This window comes from Cupressus sempervirens, chromosome 11, assembly GCF_028749045.1.
Source record: "Cupressus sempervirens isolate cs-2001-9-10 chromosome 11, ASM2874904v1, whole genome shotgun sequence".
Classification (NCBI taxonomy): domain Eukaryota; kingdom Viridiplantae; phylum Streptophyta; class Pinopsida; order Cupressales; family Cupressaceae; genus Cupressus; species Cupressus sempervirens.
The window spans coordinates 96,627,874-96,648,934 of NC_143128.1; the positions used below are offsets into that span (position 1 = coordinate 96,627,874).

The window sequence follows — 21,061 nt, forward strand, 5'->3', positions numbered from 1 at the left end:
TCCTTCACCAGGTCGAATATGATACTGATAATCACTTCCGAAATGTCACTGAAGTGCGATTTATGATTTCAAAGTACAAAAGGTAGGCAACGAATGAAAAAGATGTTCCAATCGAACCACATATCTCATTTGTAAATCAGATTGTGATCTAATAAAAGATCTCGCAGTTATTGAAATATACGCAATCAATGCAAACCATTAACAAAAACAACTAGTTGTTTTAAGCGACAGGACAGGTTTAGATGAAAGTCTCACCTATAATAGCCTATCGACTAATAAATTTTAGCAATCTCTGTCAAAAAATAAATTTTAGCAATATTTCTTTCAACTAAGGAGCTGAAACTTCTAAAGTGAAATAAAATTCATGGACTCTTACAATTTTCCTTAAAAAATCTAAGCGGATGCAGCTTCTAATGGTTTGAGACCCAAAATCTACCTAGAAATCCTTGTAGAATGAACATGAGCCACTTAACGGCAGTAGCGATGGGAGGTGACGACTCAAAATGGGCAGTTGTAGTAGATGACTTAGCATTAAGAAACCGACGCCTCAAGGGATTTAGCATTGTTTTCAGAGAAATTCACGAGAATCGCTCGACACTATTCGATTACCAAGGGAGAAGGCGGGTAGGAAACAACAGGAAAATGGGTGCGATTTGGAAAAATATGGGCATGATTTTCACAATTAGCAGTAGGGCACACTGCCCTTTCAGGCGAGGACTGCAAAATGCAGAGAAATGGATATATTTTTTCTTGGTTAGGGCGCGGGGATCGTCGCAAGTCTTGCCTGAGTCTTGTAGCCAGATAGCGTTTGGCAGGTGCTATGGCTCGAGCCAAATTACTCGACTTTGACCTCCAGAAGCAGCTGCTACCTTGCATACAAGACATCATGCCTCTCCTAGCAATTTTGTATCTCAACATTTTAGCGGCAAACCAAGTTGGAAGGGAAAATAATACTTTCTAAGATTCAAAGAAGGAAAAGGTGCAGTAAAATTGTTCAAGTTTGTAAATTTAAGGCAAAAACAAAGGTGTACAGAGTAGTTTTTCCCTGGACTGCCCTCATGGAACGATAGAGCGATGTTGGCTGACTAACTCAAACGAGACTCTACTGGCATCTCTGAAGAGGGGCGATTACGTGAATTGCATTCTTTCTAAAATAGATCTGCAATTTATTGGAGATATGCCATGTTTCACAATATCATTAGAAATGACGCTTTGAAATCTTTGCAGACATTCAAAATAAGAATGAATGCGCTTTAAAATTTAATATATGATCTTGAACTTCTCATCCAACTTTGTTCTGATGTCAATGTTAGTGTTGTAAAAATTAAAAGAGCAGGAAAAATATAGAGAAGAAGAACAATACAAGTATTCAGATTTATGTGAAAAGACAGAAGATGGCCAAAAAGATTTCGTATTTTTTCAAAAAATTTCACAGTTGGAACAACATTCAAAAGTTCATGAAAAAATGATTTCTCTTAGTATAAAAAGTTCTAGTTGCAGAATCCTAACTGAAGACAACTTATTAAAAATAGTGACTATGACTCGCACTACTACATATTAAACCCTATGAAGACTATCTTTCACTGCTGGAATAACATCCTACCAAGGTACGCCATAATGACTCCACCTTCCAACATGTAGGTCTGGAAATGAATTGTAAAGAAAACACTGACAAACTAATATGTACAGGAAATTAGACAATAGTATGTGTTCAATGAAGCTGTTATATCATTCATCTAAGTATATGGTTATGCAGAAAGGCCTTGCTATAGAAGACACTAATTGAGAAAGAGTAGATCTTCTTGATTGTCAAAATTTTAAATTGCTCGAGCGCAAGCAATCTCATGAAGAGTGGACTAATATAACCCCTACCATAAATAAGATATCAATGCCCTCGAAAATAGTCTTAGTTCTAAGGCTTTGCGATTTTCTCTACTAAACCAGCAAAGATTAGGCAGCCCAGACAATGATATAATAAGGATGACAATTAGCAAAAGTAGCCACTTGGTGGATAACAATAAATAATAGCAACAATACATTAGAAAGCAATGATTGATATAAAGGAAACAACGCTCTTAGTAAGCTATCTAACACAGATTCCTAATTCTAGTGATCAAATATGCTCAACAATAATTACGATTAGTTATGGGTCACACAAAAGTTTGGAAGAAACATCACTCTTGAAGAGAAGGTGGTGCAGGAGCACCCAACCAAACAAGCAAAGCCATCAAGCCATCAAGTCTTGATTAGGGAAAGGATAAGTCCAATGGACCACTTGAAGTCTTGAAGCCAGTTATGGCATATGATGTAATGAAACCAATGAATGTAAATGTAAAATCCTAATGGTCCTAATAAGGACCATACGATCCAAGATGATGTAATTGGGCATAAGAATGATCCCAGGGGTTGGTATAGGTCAATAGGAGTCAAAAGTAACCTTATTGTTCAGGAACATATAAAGTCGTGAATAACACACAATTAGGACCAAATTGGTCAATAGGTGCTAGTTGACAACATGGTCCAAATTGACAAATTAGGATGATGGATGGGCATAGAAAGGAGTTTCAGATGTTTTAAACCAGGATTAGGTGGATCAAGGCATTTACAAGCCTTTGGAGTCATTAGAAAGGATTAAATTGTGTTTGGAGGGAAAATCAAGATTTTTAATTAAAAAACTAACTGCTAGTTGCCCAAACCATTAGTTTGAAGTTTTTTACAAGTTTTGGAAGTTAGAGTTGATTCAAACCAGTTTGTTTGGACTTTACAAGTCACATTACATGCGAAGGAAGACAGATGAAGTTATTGGAGAGGATTTCTTATCTGGTTGTATGGACTGTACTCATGAAGAAATAATAAAACTCAGATTTTTGGCAAGTTCTGAGTGCATTTTGATTGTTTCTCTTACAAGCTCCATTGGAACCTTCTAGAAGATTTTTTGGTAACATTTCCTAGTCCCTTCTATGGCATTTTGAATCCATTTATGAAATTTTTTAACAGACTGTAGGACTGATCTTTAACAGCGTACAAGTTGTTGATAAATTTGTAAGTTTTTCAATGGAATAAGGCCATTCCAATTTTTGCATCATTCGTTTCTTGTGGAATGGGTCTTCAACATCTTCAATATGCTCCTGCTAACAACTTTGATGCAGTATTGGATGGTGATCACCAAAGTACTCACGGAAGGCTTAAGAAGAGTATGTGAAGGGTGTGAGCAGGTATTGGATTGGAACATCTGCCCACATAAGGATAATGTTTTATGTTTGAATGTGTATAAGGACATTAAGAACATGCTGTAGGATCCTTTGTTTGGTCTTGGAAGTGAAGGTACATGCCATTTTGAGAAAGCCCTAGATATAGGGCTTAAACAAGGATGGTTTTCTGATTGATCCATCAAACAAGGATGGCTATACAAAATACCTACAGAATTCTTAGTTTGGAGTCATAACTAGATTTTGTGCTAAGTTTCAGGTCTTTGTGACAAGTTTCAGGGGTACTTACTCGCAAAATTGGCCTAATTAGGCCTAAAATTGGTGCAAACAGCATTGGATCTCCCCTAATATCGAAAGGAGTGATATGAATCCTTGAAGTATGTTATACAACTTCCAAAAGGGTGTCTGGAACTCTAATTTAATTGCTGAGTGTTTTGGGATGAAATTGAGAAAACTGAGAAAAACTAGTCTGGGTAGAGCTACTAGGACATAAATGCTTAGTTTCGGCTGAATAAGAGGGTTAATGCCAAGTTAAGAAAGAACAAGTTTCTGGATCACTGAAATCTGTTGAATGGGACATGTTAAGGCCAATGTTACCCCAGTATTGGGGTACATTGGGATGGCGGGACTTCGGAATGAGTTTTCGAGACAAGGGGAAAATGGGCCTTATTTTCAGGATGGTGAGGGGATGGCCAGGGGATGGTGGCAAGGGAAGGATAGGGCAGGGAGGAGTGTTTTACAGTATACATATAGAACTTGAAATGCTTGTTATGAAATGATGTTTCAATAGAACATACCAAATTAAAATACTTGAACATAGCCAAAATGCAACATGAACTAGAACCATTGAACATTCAACATAGTAACAAATTACATCCTAATAGTAGCATTCAAAAAACAAAAGTCAAATAGAAATCTAAGTCCTCATACTAACAGCAGCATGGTTGCAGAATGGCAGAGGTGGGGGTACTTGGGTACGTGAGTACCGGGTGCAAGACGTCTTGGGGATGGGTACATCGAGGTTTGGGAGGGGGGTGCGATTCCCCATGTAACATTGGTTAAGGCCCTAGAGGGTGTTGGAATACATTATTGAAATTGGTGGTTGAGTATGAGGGTTTGAGAGAAGCCCAGTGAAAGGATATAGGCTTAAAACATGAAGAGTTTTGAACCAAGAGACATTGATCAGTGAGATCTGTGGGTCTACCAAGCTCTGCGTCACAAGGTAGCCACCATAAAGGACAAAACCCTTCAGCAACAAGAGAAGGGTATTTATAATTTAAGGAGGAACTTTGATTGAAGAAAGGCACAAACCAACCAGTGTCAGCACACTCATCCAAAGAGAAGAAATCAGCATTAAAAGAGGAAAAGGGAATAAAGTGAAATCCATCTACTTTACTGTAGCAGTCTGAGAACATATAACCCGCAATAGTCTTATATTCTACAAGTATAGGGGGCAAGATTTAGGGCAATTCAAAAGGGAACATTACAAGAAATTAAACAGTTGATCAGTCATTTCATCTAAGTTGTTCATTAGTTTGTGAGTATGAGAGCTTTTGCTTGGTATGAGTTTGGTTGCTGCTAGGCAAAAGAGTTGTTAGAGAATGTGCTTCTGGATTCAACTGCGTGGATTTTGTTAGCATCAATGTCCAGATGGAAGACATTAGATTTTCATAGTCCATAGCCTTTGAGGATGCACTTCTGGATTCAATTGTGTGGATTTTGTTAGCATCAAGGTTTTGGATCATACTCAATGATCCATCATTAGGAAATGCAAACAAGGTAAAGAACTAACTCTTTATCACTGACAATATTTTTGAGGAGCCTTGTAGCCTAAAAATTTCTTTGAAGAAGACATCAACTACTTGTGGAGCTCTATAATTAGTGGTTATTTCCATTAAATGTGCATATTGGTAAGGTGTTCTTGTTTACGAACATACTTGTGCTCCAAATTTTCCTTACAATGGAAACAATTTTCCATTAAATGTGCATATTGGTAAGGTGTTCTTGTTTACGAACATACTTGTGCTCCAAATTTTCCTTACAATGGAAACAATTTTTCTTTTTGTAGTTCTCTGTTGTCATTTCTTGGTAGAAATGCTTTTCAAACCAATTTTTCTATAGAGAAGTTGCGAGGCTAGACTTTTGGTGTTGGGTTAGTCTTCATATGATGTAATTTCTAATCTTGTTGCCTTTTGAATCGAATCTTCTAGTGTACTAGGATTGAGGGCACCTACCAAACCAGAATTTTCATACATTTTGATAAACTTAATATAACTTCTTATCTTAAAACTGCATTTGTATTGTCTTTGGGACACAATTTAATGTGATCACTGCATAGACAAGTATGCGAGCGAATGTGCCAAGAATCAGTATGTATCAGATTGATTATTATGATTTGGACAAGATTTAATTAAGTGCCACGTTTCATCTAAGGCTAGGGATTTGTGAATATGGATTGCAGCACTAAAAGCCTGAGCAAATAAAGGAATGAAAGCCAACCTGGGTTAAAACAATGTTTAGGACCAATTAGAGGGGAAAAATATGACATGCTACCAGCATGATACATGCACTGTCCCTAAAAGAGAATAAAATAATTAAAATTTATACTTCTGGCTGCTAGTTATGCATCTATGAGAAGAAAATGGCCTTATTCATAAAACTTCACCTTTTCTCTATTCTCTAAGCTGATCACTACATTTAGAGTTTATTCCATAATAGGAGCACTTGTAAAACTTAACAATTCACTAAACAGGGTGGTTTCCAACAGCCACATGAGATGAAGAGGCAGGGGAGGAAAGAGGGTGCAATTATCTTGGAGGAGACACCACATTTTGTGAAAAGGTAACGGGGGTGTCTATTCATCCTCCTTGACAGATATTTAAGGAAGAATTTCATTTGGAGGAAAGCATTGAATAGGATCAGGAATCCACATACATACATGTGTGTGTGTGCCCGCTCGTGTAAGTAAATATATACATTAGTGAGATACAACCTACATGCATATTAAACAGGGTTTAATTATCTTGGAGGAGACACCCTATTTGGTGAAAACAGGTAATGGGAGTGTCTATTCATCCCCCTTGACAGATATATAAGGAAGATTTTCATTTGGAGAAAATCATTGAATAGGATCAGGAATCCAGATAGATACACATATATATTTATGTATGTATATAAGTAAGTATATATAGTAGGGAGACATAACCTACATACATTTTTTTGAACTATTTGGCATGCCATGTGTGGAACCTAATAAGACTAGATGATTTGCTTGAATTACTTTAATCACAAATAATTTTGCATTGATTTAAGAAAGAAAATCTATTAGAAACAGAAAAGTGAAACACAAGGAATGTGGGGATATGAACTCCTACTCATAAGGTGGATGCCTATCAAGTTAGTTCCTTGTGGGAACTGATTGAGTTTGTTACTTGTTGGCCAAGGCGTCACATTGAGTTCAATTACTTGTTCAAAGTTCATGGGTTTAATTGGGGTGGATTGTCTCCTAGCGTTCTACGGTGCTTCTTCCCTCAAGTTTCTATTAGGGTTGCAACTCTAATATGTGTGTCTATAGGTGGGAATCTTCATTGCTATATTCAATGCCAAATAATTAACTTACTTGATGCAATTACTAATATGTAATTTAATAAGAAAATACTCTTGCCGATAAATTTAGTCATTGCTATTGTCATTTAGGCCCTAGGGAAATATTTTAGGTATATAACAAAAGGGGACATTACATTAAACCTTTAGTCAGATGTTTCCTTGAATGAACACAAGATTGAATTAAATGCTTTTGTCAGACACTTCAGCTACTTGGTGTTTAATCTCTGAATTTATCTGTTATAGATTAAGTTTTGGGATTTGAGATCTTGAACATATCAGAGAAAGATGACAAAGAATCTGAGGTTTAAAATGTTCTCTGCTAGCTCAGATGTATCAAAACATGCCTTGAGGGATATGTCATTACATGGAGAAAAATTGCCTCTATCACAAGTTCTACTTTTGGATTAACTGTCAAATGGGAAATCATACATATTATCATCATCCAGAACTGAAAAGGGTGACTAATGTTGTAGTAGGAACCTCAGCAGAAGTTCCATCATTGGGTCCAGTGCAGACTGAAGCTCCTCCTTCTCTTGGAGTAGAAGAGCTAAAGTCAGTAAGGAGTTGTCTCAAAGTTCTCTCAAGGTGGGGTAATATATCCAAAGACAAAACATTTCATTACGGTTCATTGTAGCAAGGGTTTTTCTTAAAATTTGCAGTTCGCATGGGTTTTGTATGTCAAGTGTTTTCAAACAGTAAAAATGTTTATTGCAATTTTCCAGTCCTAGATGCTATGCAGAATGTTATAAGGTTGGATGTCTATACCATTGGGAAGCATTTTTTTATCATAGTTAATGTGAAACTTCTGTGGTACAGAGAGAAGATAAATGTTTTGGATGAAGCTATAGACAAACTAGATAGATATCATAAACTAATGTTGCCAAGGAAGAGGTCTCAAATAGAAATACCAGCACCTGTTCCACATAAACAAGTTTGCATCCCCATGATGAATATTAGGGTTTGTATCAGAAATGCCTATCCAGAAATATAGTATTTTATCCTTGCATTTCTCTATTTCATTACATTTTCTATTTTTGTAACATTTTCCTCATTCAAAATTTTTGCTAGTTTTCCTTTATCTGTTGATTGTAGAAGGTCAAGAATTTGGTAAGAAGGTTGAGAAAATTCAGTAAACATTGAATTGGTGTTTTCAAATTTTTAAATTTTCTCTTTTGTACCTTCATCCATGTTGTAGGAATTTTTGACAAGCACTTTTGCTTGCTAGTTATAAAAAAGAGAGAGAAGTTTTTAGATAATATCTTGGGTTTATAATTTTCTGCAGTTGAATACCACATTCTCTCAAGGAACTTGTTATAGTTTAGGATTGTTCTTAATTGTATTTTGAACAGATCCATGTGCTGCCTAGTATAGATCGTAGAACTCTAGTAAAGAAAATAGGCATTATCTGATCTATTGCTTGATGCTTTATGAATGGTCTCAGGTGCCAGCCTATCCCAACAATATTTCTAGAGCATCTATAATGATAGATAGGGAAAGAGATATATTGAGGTCGAGAAAGGTTAGTACTCATTCAAAATTCAAGGATAAGACCTTGACAGCTAGAAGTGAAAGCTGGGAAACGGCAAAATTGATCAGAAGATATTCTAGAATGAAGTTAGATGTTTCTGTCAAGTCAGAAGCAAATAGAATGCTGGATGGAGATAAAGATTATATACAGGGTAAACAGCAAAGGCCCAGCTCTGAGACCCACTCGAGGTCAAGTGAAAGCCATGGCTTCAGGTAGGACTTTTCATTAACATTATTTAATCTCAATTATTCAGGATGGTTGTTTACTTGTTCTAAAATGTTTGCATTCAATGTTGATGGGTCAACATAATGTAGTGTCACAAATATTGATATGGTCAGAGATTTTGAGTATTGCATTTTTGGCAAAGATAATAAATGAAGATTTTCATTAGGATCTAATGATGTTGTGCAGTAGTTTAAGGCTATTAGTTGAACTGCCTCTGAAGTACAAATGTTGTTCTAGTAATTTAGTTTTTCTCAGCTAGTACGTTCAGAGGCTCCCAGCTAATCCTCTCTACTGGTTGTCACCACTCTTAATACTTTTCTGAACATTACAGAAGAAACTGATTATGTTTATTTTGAATTCTTTGTATTGCAAAAATTGGGTCATGCATTGAGGATAATGTACATCCTTATCATGGATGCTTGCTGCCTCTGGTTGCATTACCAGAGTTTATCAATTCTTTTTATACAAAATCTAAAAGGCTTTATAAAAGCATTGTATTATGTAAACTAACAAACAGCAAAGAAAAGAACTCCAGAAAATATTTATTCATTGATAATGCAAATAATTATCTCGTGGGATAAAAAGTATATATATGCAATTACTAGCAAATAGAAGAAGATTGAAAAATTTAGTCGAATGACATGGAGATATTAGGGAAATTATACACCTGGACCATACTTTTGGGTAATTCAAATGTTGAAGGTAAATCTTGATGAAGTGGAAATCAGATTTTTATAAGTGAAAAAAGTCACTTGTACATCAACCCATGACTAATGTTGTTGCTTAAATTATAACATTGTTTAGTTAACATTTTTAATTTTAACTATTGACACTTTTTGTTCAGGTCATTGATAGAGGGAAATCAATGGATGATGTTTTATAAACTAAAGGAAGGGTAAAAATTTATTCAAACATAAGAGGGGAAAAAGGAGCAGAGTGCTCAGCAAAGATTTACTGTATTGTACCTAATTTTGTCATAGAGTGAAAACCATTGGTTTAATATTGATTAGAATCCTATTATCAGATTTGGATATTATCCAATTTGTTTGGTTTCTATAAGACTTTTATCAAAAGCATAGGAACCTTTGCTTTGTGAAGGAGTTTCTACCACTCCTATTCTTCAGATTGTATAACTGTTATGCATATATATTGATTCAGAGATGATATGTAGTAAACTAAGTTCAAAAAGAGGTTCCATTTCAAATGATTAGTGGAAAGTTAAATACAAATGTTTTGCTTAACACTAAATTTCATTGAAATGGTCAAAAGATTTAGGACTTTTCAGTCTCTGTTAATAACTCAACAAAAAGAAGAATACTTTGTATCATCATGAAAATATCAATGGTGACATTTACTTTTTAATTATCTTAGGCTCATAAGTTATTGAATCTGCCAATTTTGAAGATGGATCTAGAATCTAGATTCTGTTATCGTACATTATCTGATCTTGGTCCAGTGTGGAAATAAGGCTATACACTTCACTAGCTCTCCTGTCAATGCTCAGAATTCTTCCTCAATTTTGAGCTTGTCTTGCTAATGTCTTAACATTCAATATCTGTATGTTATTGTATTCAGGTCCAATATCTGCAACAAAAATCATGCAGCAAACCCTGCAAAAGGAAAGGGTGGTTGTTCTTTTGTGAAATTATCTCCAAATGTTCCACACACCTCTCCAATATTTGATAATCGTGAACGGACTTCAAACCCAAATAGAGTTCAGAGCACTGGTGGCTTAAATAGTTGCAAGCAATCATTGTCATCAGGATTCTCATCAACCCCTGCTATCCACTGGTCTGAACAAAAGCCACGAAAACGTCAACGTATAAAAAGAACAAATTTGATGCCTCTAATTTTGAATCATGACAATTTACCAAATTTGTTGGAGAGGTCTTTAATACCTAATTCAACTGAAAGCAGTGACCAAAGTAATCTAAGATGCTCTTCCAACAATAATGCTTTCCAGTACAGCAGATTAAAGACTGGAAATATCTTTTCTTTAGCTGCTTTTTCTAAGAGCGAGGAATCAGGATCTTGTGACAAGTGCAAGAACAAGAGGAAGAAACAAGGAGATGCAATTGAGAAAAATGCACCTGTTTGTCAAAAGGTTGGATTATTTCTTTTGCCTTTAGTTAAGGAAAAAAATGTCATTGAACCAGTGAGTGGAGATGGTGTCCAGAGACCAGGAAAATGTGGGAAGGATAGCACTTCTCTTAGAATGAATGGTCCTATAAGTGGAAACCTTGAAAATCCTGCACCTAGAAAGAAACTAAGAAGCACAAGGTTAGTTACTGATAAAGTAGCAAGGTTAGTAATTTTATTATTTAAAACATTTTAATTTTTGCATGATTAAATACTTAAGAATAATTTTAAAGAATTGGCCATTATATTTGCATGAATGATAGCAGCTTCTCGGTTTGTTCAGTAGGACAAGTCAATCTCCAACCAGAAATTCTTCATTGAATCGAAAGGGAGTTATCCAACCAAGGTGTCCAATTAAGAATGGATTATCAAAACTTACAGGCATGCTGCAGTTATTATTTGATAATTGAGTGTTTTCTTTCTATGTAAATTGAGAAACATTGTTCTCTACTATCATATTATGTTAATGCTGGCTGGTGATCTTTATAGGGGATTTGGATGATAGGGAAGAACTCCTGGCAACTGTTAATGCTTCTAATAATGCAAGTGGTATGAATTTGAGTCTTACTGGATTAAGGATAAGAAAATTGGAAATAATTTTGAATATGAATACATTCTCAGGCCTGAAGCTGAAACCGCTGATTGCTATAATTCATCATTTTGCTATAATTCATCATTTTGCTAAATTCACATTCTCTTAGGGAAAAATAAAAGTTGCACGTGATGCTTATGTTTAGATTCCTAATTTTTTTCTATGAAGTTAGCCTGATTGAAACTTTTGAGGAAGTTTGACCTAATATCTGTAAGTTTTTCTTTGAGGTGAATAGTCTTATATGTTTACCAAGGTTCCTGAAAATGATCTCAATTGCATAGAATAATTCTTTTTACTATCTGGTAGCTTGGCGTAGAAGTATTTGTGTCAGATGTTGCATGCTCAGGATCCTTTTGTAAGCAAATTTTTTGCATCTGCTACTCAAGACAACCAAGAATTTCTCAAGCAACTGGTAACAGCTTTATCATGCATGACTGCTGCCAATAAATATATTTAAGGATTCCACTCTTGAAACTTATGTAATTTTATCATTTTCTTCAATTGGATCTTTGTTTGATCTTTTGTTGTTGACATTTTTGTTGGTATATGCAGGTCAGAGAGGTAGAGGATGAAGATGCAATTCTTATATGTCCTATTGCTGGTAATCAAACTGGAGAGGTGATTCATTTCTTTCATTCATTGAATATCTCAGTTTTATTATACATGAGATTCAAAGTAAAGCAGACATTTAAGTCTCCAAAATGAAACAAAACAGCTTATAAAGCAAAGAGGTTTTCTAGTAGATAAAGTATATTCCTTAAATTTGAAAACAAAAGAAATCATGCTTATTCAGACTTTAGCTTTTTAGATCAACCAATTACTCATTAGCCATGATTTCCCCAAATATATTCAGATTATATACTTTACCAGCTCAACTACTATACAATGTTTGGATAACAAGAAACAACATATGCTAGTATTATTTAGACCGTTCGTCCATTATACAATTCAAATACCATATGCTTGTCTTACTCAGGATGTCTGCCCATAATACAATTTGAATAACTTTCTACAGCCCAGAATAGGGACTCAGTCAATCGAGGATTTAGACAGAGATATATTTCATACATCCAATAAACAGGCAATTAGTTTTCTAGACTTTATCTCAGGCTACAATAGCAGCATATAAACCAATTGCATGTAACTTGTAAGAACTCTTGAACTGTATTCAGATCTTACAGGCACCTGTAGCTTTATTCCCAAGACTTCTCTTTGAGTAGTTTGGCCTTAGAATGCTGATTAGGAGTGCCTGGGGGTGATACTTATCTTCTGGTATCAATGCCTTTCTTCTACACAAGGTCTGAAATCGGAGATATGCATTGCCATGCTCAATATAGCACTTCACCTGATGTGGCTAGTTGATTTTTGGCTTCCACGAAAAGGTTGTGACCCAATCCTTAGAGGATGCCCTCAAACTTCTTGCAGCTGTTCTGATTCATAATGCTTTTGTAGACTCATGTGCTGCTCCTGGGCAGAGAGGCAAACCAGTTAGGAACTAGCTTAACTCGTGTAAATATGAATGGCTGTGAAATGACAAATAAATGATGCTTAATTAATGGCACTGGCACGAACCATGTCCTACAAAGTTCAGTAGTTTCATATACTTAAATTTTAATTAATAGTTAAGGTGGACTCCTTGGCAAATTAGTTTATCACACAAAATGGCTCATTTTCTGTAGAATATACTATATATTGTTTACTAAGCATCCAGGGCTCATGTTGAACGTTTTTAATAGATGTAGAGATTTCGACAGTTTGGAATTGCCTTTGATATTTTAGCATTGATTTATTGTGAGGATATTTTTTTATGTAAATTTCATATTTGCTGTCTTTAAATAAATAATTCCTCTTTTGCCAGGCTGATATTATCTGTAGTATGCTGCCAGAAAATGGAAGTCCAATTTTTTTGAGTAATCAAAAAAGATATATGGATGTGTCTGTGGATAATGAGTCCTTGAAGCCTTCTAGCAATTTGAATGCTAAAGAGGACATCAAGACACCTGGAAAACCTAGTTGTCTTTATGACAGGATGGCTCCACTTTATCAAAGACTGCTTTCAGCTTTCATTGTTGAGGAAAACTTTGACGAAACAAATAGAAAATTGGATGCTGGACAAGAAGATGACTGTCTTCATTGCACAAATGACTATTCTCCTTGTGGTGATTGTACTCATATTGAAATTGATACTGAAAATGCATATGGCATCCAATCACAAGAGTTGGACCTAGATCAACAAATATTACTGGAACTCCAAACTATTGGACTATTTCAAGAATTGATGTTATATTTTCTAGCTAATTTTTCTCTATCATTGTGTCTTGAAGATTTTTTGTTTCCTTCACAATTTTCTTGTAATATGCTTCCATTTCCCCTTTCAGCTAGATCTAGAAAACAGGGGAGATGAGGAAATGAAAACAGAGACTTGTAAGCTTAAGGATGAGCTCGAGCAACAGGTGATTTTAATCAAAATTGCTTCCACTAAATCAATTTTCTCATTTCTTGCTTTCCTAAAAGTTGTAATGTTTCATCAAATTATAAATGCTGATGGAAAAGTGCATATAGTTAAGTATCCACTAGAAATCCTAGAATCCTCTTGAGAAAGGACACTTTCAGCTTTCAATTTTTAATGTGAATGATTTCGTTCTCCAGGGTATTTTTTTATTTTCCATGTGAAGATCACCCCAATCTGCATGGTTCTCAGGTAGCATTAACCTTGTTTCTTGCAGTGTCAGCAGGAAAATGTCAGGATTTGTATCAAGTGAACACGGAAACATTTATAATCTGTTTATTTTCAAATCATGAAAATTCATTAGATTGATTATGGATTATGTAGAACTTGTGAAATGTTGTTTGGGTTTGCCCAAATTAATCTAGACAGAAACCACAAGATTCTCTCACCTCCTAAGAAATTCCACTGCGAGAAACTATAAAACTGCTTTAGAGTTCAACCTTTAGTAGCACATAAAATATTTAGAGAAAGGTATCATATAGAAATGAATATCATTCTTTATTTTTATCTGAGGGAATTATTTCTTTTACAGGGATTGCAAGGCACCAACTCACGTGGTTGTAAAATTGCAGAAAACAAAGTAAAAAAGCAAGCTACTCAGAGTTTTGTTGAAGGGACACTAGCTGAGTGTAGAATGTTTGAAGAAACTGGTAGGAGGTGCCTTTCAGATGCATCTTTAAAAGAAGGAATATTCTCAATATCCTTGAAGGAAAAGGATAAAAAGTTACTTGGTGATGCTATCAAGGTTGACACTACAAATTCACTTTCTGATAGTGCACATGCTCTCTCAGATATGAAAACATCAGGTTTTGTACATACATGTGCTGAGCTTATTCACTTCTTTCTGTTTTGTGGGGGATATTCTCTTTTAGTGCTTGTTATCTTAGTACTAATGGCATAAAGTCCTTTGTTAATAGCTAATTGATTTAAAGTTACTTTACACTAAAAGCTTTCAGAGTCTTGTTAACCTGGCCTCAGGAACTGTATTATTTGAATGGCCACAGGTAGCGGGTTGAGTCTGAAATTAGTCAATTTGTATAGCAATTAAATTCATTCATTCCTTGTTGTGTTTGCAGCTGATCCTATAGTCCCTCTAGGACAATCTTCTCATATTGTTGTACAACATATGCAGAAGCTGGAGGATGGAGATTGGGAATTATGTAACGCAAGGCAAGGTACAACTTCTTTTTCAATGCGAACTATTCTGAAAGGTGAGACATGGTCAACACCTGGGAAAAATATAGAATGTCTACTTGAAGAAGTTAACAAAAGTGGCACCCTAAGGGGTACAGCAGCTGTTGGGACTACTCTACCTAGGGGGGCTAAAAGAAAACGCAGTAAAAGAGACAGAGAGGGCAAGGTGCAGGCCAAAGAGATCATAATCAGATCTGGCTGTACTAGGAATTGTCAACTAGATCTGGCCAATGCAAAGGGTGAGATGAGAAACAAGCTCAAACCAAGGCACAAAACTGCTTGGTTGTCTGCTGCAGAAAATGACCTTCTTGGCAGGCCATCTAAAGAACAAACACCATCATTGGCATCAAGTTATTGGGAAAAAATTAGTGATAAAGTGGTGAAAGTGAATGTTGAAATGCCTGTGTTACAGAATTCCATTGCTGATGATGATACATCCGGTGATAATATCCCCATAGATTTGTCACATTTGCAACTTCCTAGTGCAGAAGACATTGCAAATTGGTTGAACTATGAGGATATTAGCTTGCCAAATGCTGAGACTAATTACATGGGTCTTGCTGTACCAAATGATGATGTAGATGGCCTGAACATGTTTTGAGAACAAAATGAAGCTGTGGAGCTACTGTTGTGTATTCTTGAAAACTTGAAACTTTTTAAAGTGGTTCTCAGAAGTTGACCACTGATGCAAGTTATCTTTGTTTCGGATGCTTGTATCATATTCAAGTAGTTAAATTCTTTTAAAGATCTCTTGTACAAGTTAGCTTTGCAACTAGGAGCGAAATTGGTTTTTGTCATCACAGGAATTGGTCGCATTGTAACAAAGTAGCAAATTGTTAATGCATTAGCTTTAGTTTGATCTGTACAAGTGAACTCTTCATAATACCTAAGGTTATGACAAGCTTTCTATCGTGGACTTTGCTTTTAAACAAGAATGGGAGGCAAAGTGGATAGGACATTCATTCCATGTCATAAACAATTTTTTTATCATGCTTTTTGATCTAGCCATCTCTTACAAGCTGAACAATCTGCATGCATTTGAACTCAGTTCTTTAGACTTGAAAATCTTACATTTTCTGTTGTACATCCCTAGCCTTGGTTTCAGAAGTCATGTGTTGCATCTTCTCTATCTGACTTGTTCTATTTAAGACTGAATTTTGTGAGAACTTCATGGGAAATCATCATTTTGTAGTTGCTACAGATGTTAGTTTTGGTACTGGCCTCCATCTTTAGAAAAAATCAATAAGGTTGAGGATTAATAAGGTTGATAATTGTTATAATAGTTGGATAATTGATTCACCCCTCCCTTCCCCCCCCCTTCTTAGTTATATTGGTGGACTTTACTTTCTAACAATTGGTATCACAGCCTTAGGTCCTTGAAGATAAAGCTTAATAGCTTTGGGAGATCAATGACAAGTCACTTCAGAAAAAAAAGTCCTGAGTTTGATGGAGTTAACTATGACAGCTGGAAGGAAAAGATGAAGACTCATTTGCTATGTATGGGTCTAGGATATTGGCTTTTCACAAAGAGTGACAAAACAATTGTGGAAGAAGCCAAGCTTGATTAATGAAGTGAACCAAAAAGAGATTTGTTTGTGTAACATGCGAGCCAGAGAAGCACTACCGTCAGCTATTCCTGAAAATGAATACAATCAGATTTAATCACTAGAGACATCTCATAAAATTTGGAAATCTTTAGAATCTACATTTGAAGGAGATAAGCATGCTAAAAGAATGAGATTACAAAATTGGATATGTTTGTTTCAAGAGGCTAAAATGATGGAAGATCAATTTGTTAGAATCTATACTGGTAGAATATCTTAGATTCTTGTAAGAATTAAGTCTTGTGAAGGATCTAAAGTGGAAGATGAGATTGTGTGGAAGATTTTGAAAACTTTGACATCACCATTCAAACGAGTAGCGCAGATGATTGAAATTTTGATGCCCTACATTAAAAAGTTCACCAAGGAGACTTTCCTTGGAATATTGGAAGCAACAAAATCTAGTTGGAGGCAGTTTGGAGAATTGACAAGAGTTGGAAACAACTTTTAGTGCATTAAGTATTTGTCCTTGTTTATCCAGAAGTGCAAGCACCCATGGAGACTATGCTAGTAGTGGCAGATCCAGATCTGAAGAAGATAGAAAGATTGAAAAAAGTATAGTCTTGCTTGTGAGAAGAGAACCACATGGTAAGAAGTTCTTTAAATGTTGGACTTGTAATGAATTTAGTCATTATTCTTCTAAGTGTCCTAAAAGAGAGAAAACGTATAAGAGAAATTTCAAACCTAGAAGACCTAGAGATTGCTTGTATGCAATTGAGGATGATGAATCTTAGGAAAGAGTTCAGAGTGAAAGTGATGATGAGCTAGGATTTGGGGCTATATAAGAAGAAAGTTATGAAATTGAAATTAGAGAAGAAAAAGACCTAGTTTATAAAGTTGAAAATAAATATGATTGGATTATAGATAGTGGATGTTCACATCATATGACTGGTGATATGAACAAATTTTTTAAATTTTGAAATCATGATGGAGTTACTATTAGAGTTGGTAATGATGTGCCTTGTCATATCACAAGGATATGATCTATTACTCTTGATGGAAAAACTAACATTGATGATGTTTATTTTGTTGTTGGTTTGACATAACTTGTTGAGCATTGGACAGTTGGTTGACAAAGGTTATCAATTGAAATTCACAAAGAAGACCGCATTATCAAAGATAAGGATGGTAAGCTGATTTGAACCAGTACAACATCCAGAGGTAATGTGTTTCAATTGAATCCTACTAAGATGACTTGTTTGGTTGCAAAAGTGGATAATAGTTAGTTATGGCATAGAAGGTTCTATCATATAAACTTTGATAACATTGTGAAGGCTAGTAGTACATCTGTAGTCAAATATTTTCCTATAATTATGAAGCTTGCTATTGTTGTGTGCAATGAATGTATAATGGCTAAGAAGAAGAAGGTTTCCTTTCCCAACAAGAAGTTCATTGCTACAAACAAGTTGGAGATTGTTCATATAGACTTGAGTGACCCTACCTGAACAAGAGGTTTCTATGGAGAAATGTACTTTATGATTTTCGTTGATGATTTCACTAGAATGATGTGGGTAGCATTTCTTAAAGAAAAAATCTGAAGCATTTGAGAAGTTCAAGATATTTAAGAATAGAGTTGAGAATGAATTTGGAGTAAAGATTAAATGTTTGATATTAGATAGAGGTGGAGAGTTTACTTCTAGAGAGTTTAACATGTTTTATGAATAAAATGGAATTGAGAGACAATTATCGTCACCTAAGACCCATGAGCAAAATGGGATAGCAAAAAGGAGGAACGGATTTGTATCAAAGGCAACAAGTCCAGTGATGTATCCAAAAAAATTTGAAGGGATGCAGTTAATACAACAATATACACCATGAATAGAGTACATATCAGAAAGGGTACAAACAAGACTCCTTATGAGTTGTGGTTTGGTCATACACTTTCAGTGAATAGAATTTTTGGAAGTGTTACATAAAAAGAGATGATGATATTGGTAAGTTTGATCCAAGAAGCAATGAAGGTATGCTTGTTGGTTATTCATTGAAAGAAAAGCTTATAGATGTTTTAATCATACAAACTAAGATAATTGTTGTGTGTGCAAATCTAAAAGTGGATGAAAAGTTTGGAGTTAAAGAAATGATGATAGATTATAATTCTGATGAGGAAGAAGATAATCCTAGATTTGTTAGAGAGACTATTGAAGTTTTCTCAAGTTGAATGTAAGAGCACAAATGGGGCATGCAAGGATGATCATTGTATTTAAGCAATGAAGGAGGAACTTGATCCAATTGTGAAGAACAAGACATGAGAATTGGTTCCCAAGCCTAAAGACAAGAATGTTATAGGAACTAAATGGGTATTTGGAAACAAGATGAATGAATTAGGTGAAGTTGTGAGGAACAAAGCTAGATTGGTATGTAAAGGATATTCACAGCACAAAGACATTGATTATAAATAAACATTTTCCCCTATAGTCAGAATGGAAGCAGTAAGAATGTTCTTGGATTATGCAACAAATAATTTTTTTAAAGTGTATCAGATGAATATCAAGTTAGCCTTTTTGAATGGAGAACTTGAAGAAGATGTCTACATTGAGTAGCCTGAAGGATTTCTTTTGACAGAAGAAAATGATATGGTATGTAGATTGAAGAAAGCAGTGTATAAACTAAAGCAAGCACCTAGAACCTGGTATGCAAGATTGGATAAGTATTTGACAAAACTTGAATTTGTGAAAGGTATGGAAGATAGTAATCTATATTTGAAAGAAATTAAAAATTATTTGTTGATCATTGTGATATTTTTTGATGACATAATCTTTGGAGGTAATGATGAAGCATGTCATAAATTTGTTGAAGAAATGAAGAATGAATTTGAGATGAGTATGATTGGTGAGATGAAGTTTTTCTTGGGTTTACAGACTGTACAAAACAATGATGGTATTTTCATATCACAACCTAAGCATTTGAAAGACTTGTTCAAAAGATTTGGCTTGGAGAGTTGTAAGCCTATTGGTTCACCTATCATAACTATTCACAAGTTATCTAGCAAAGACGAGACACATATCATTGAGAAGAAGAAGTATAGATCAATGATTGGAGGTTTGCAATATTTGACTCACAACAAACAAGATATAACAAATGCAGTTGGGATAGTAGTACGATTTCAAGTTGATCCTAAGGAATCTCATTATGTAGCATTAAACAAGATATTTAGATATTTGAAGGTTACACTCGATTATGGATTGTGGTATAATAGATCAAGTGATTTCACTTTATGTGCTTATACTGATGTGGATTGGGCAAGCAGTATGGATGACTGAAAGATCACTAATGGTGGAGCATTTATTCTTTGAGGAAGATTGGTTTCTTGGCTAAGCAAAAAAAAAGATTGCATCTCATAGAGTATAGTTGAAGCATAGTATGTGGCAGTAGCAAACAATTGTAATCAAATTATGTGGATGAAGAAGATGCTAAAAAATATTGGGATAGAGTTTTCAAAAATCTGTTATCATACATTGTGATACCACAAGTACAACAAGTATGTCCAAGAATCATGTATTGCATTTTAAGACTAAAGATATATCTATTAAGTATCATGTTTTGAGAGAGAAAGTTGCATAAATAGAAATCAGATTGGAGTATGTCAGTACAAAGGATTAGATTGTAGATATCTTTATGAAGCCTCTTCCTAAAGATACATTTGAGTACTTGCAAGGTATGTTTGGGGTTATGCCCCTGCTTACTCTTGAGTAGATGATGTAGAGGTTGCATTAGTCTAGTGGTACATAACACTATCGTTTGACTAGAGTGAATGTTGATGCTTTTTGTATGGGGAGTATTTGAGATGAGTAGAGTCATCTATGACTCTTGGTAATTGGTCTAAAACAATTTCTTTGGACACTTGAGCTGATTGAAGAATTGGAGCAAATGATTGACCTAATGAAGCCTTTATCATTGATGTCAATGGGGGAGAATATGCATGAAAAACGTCTCTATGTATGAATGGGGGAGATATTGATATCTCCTATGTATAAGATTTCAATGGGAAGATACATTGAATGGGGGAGAAGTTGAGAGTTGTTTAATATGAAAAATTGATGTCAATCCCAAAGAAAGATGTATTAAATAGAGTAGTGTTCTAGTGAGCTCAAATTTGATTGATGAAGATGATTTGAAAAGATGAGAACAACAACAATAGCAACATAATGTTGTTGGTATTCTTAGAACTTAGATTTTTTTCATCTATGTTTCCATCAATGCCAAAGGGGGAGTTGTTATCATGAATGTTGATATTATCCCTTTGGGGGAGTATCCCAAGCATTGCTAGAGCATGTTCAGATTGTTAACATGATTGATATGTTGCAGTCATGATTGTGTTTGTCATTGATGTCAATATACCATTAATTGTGTGAAGACTGACAGAGTAGAAGATAGAGAATGAGGTTGTACAAGTAGAGGTTTGATGGCTAGATCAAGCATTGTTAAGGACATATTCTAAAACATGTCATGATGATGAGG

At 35.0% G+C, this 21,061-nt stretch overlaps 1 protein-coding gene across 7 annotated transcripts; it reads left to right on the forward strand.

The window, feature by feature from the left end:
- Positions 1–440: 440 nt before the first annotated feature.
- Positions 441–15,870, forward strand: LOC149528394 (uncharacterized). Of its 7 annotated transcripts, XM_089810128.1 has the most exons (7): positions 10,722–10,848; positions 10,974–11,088; positions 11,197–11,256; positions 11,852–11,917; positions 13,678–13,752; positions 14,341–14,614; positions 14,885–15,870. In XM_089810128.1, exons 2-7 carry the CDS (start codon positions 11,068–11,070, stop codon positions 15,601–15,603), a joined length of 1,215 nt encoding a protein of 404 aa, XP_089666254.1. In that variant the 5' UTR covers positions 10,722–10,848; positions 10,974–11,067; the 3' UTR covers positions 15,604–15,870. The 7 variants fall into 7 exon arrangements, 5 of the variants coding, with proteins under 5 accessions (XP_089666253.1, XP_089666252.1, XP_089666256.1 ...); XR_016358787.1 differs by lacking the exons at positions 11,852–11,917; positions 13,678–13,752; positions 14,341–14,614; positions 14,885–15,870 and adding exons at positions 441–979; positions 8,257–8,555 and having other exon boundaries at positions 10,144–10,848; positions 11,197–11,330; XM_089810127.1 differs by lacking the exons at positions 11,852–11,917; positions 13,678–13,752; positions 14,341–14,614; positions 14,885–15,870 and adding exons at positions 441–979; positions 8,257–8,555 and having other exon boundaries at positions 10,144–10,872; positions 10,991–11,088; positions 11,197–11,631.
- The last annotated feature ends 5,191 nt before the right edge of the window (positions 15,871–21,061 follow it).

Bases quoted from the DNA above. Each gene is read 5' to 3' on its own strand.
- LOC149528394 (XM_089810127.1), top strand. From the start codon at position 8,296: ATGATAGATAGGGAAAGAGATATATTGAGGTCGAGAAAGGTTAGTACT. The intron at 10,873-10,990 runs GTTAGTAATTTT...CGGTTTGTTCAG, and splicing joins GTTACTGATAAAGTAGCAAG to TAGGACAAGTCAATCTCCAA. The intron at 11,089-11,196 runs GCATGCTGCAGT...TGATCTTTATAG, and splicing joins TGGATTATCAAAACTTACAG to GGGATTTGGATGATAGGGAA.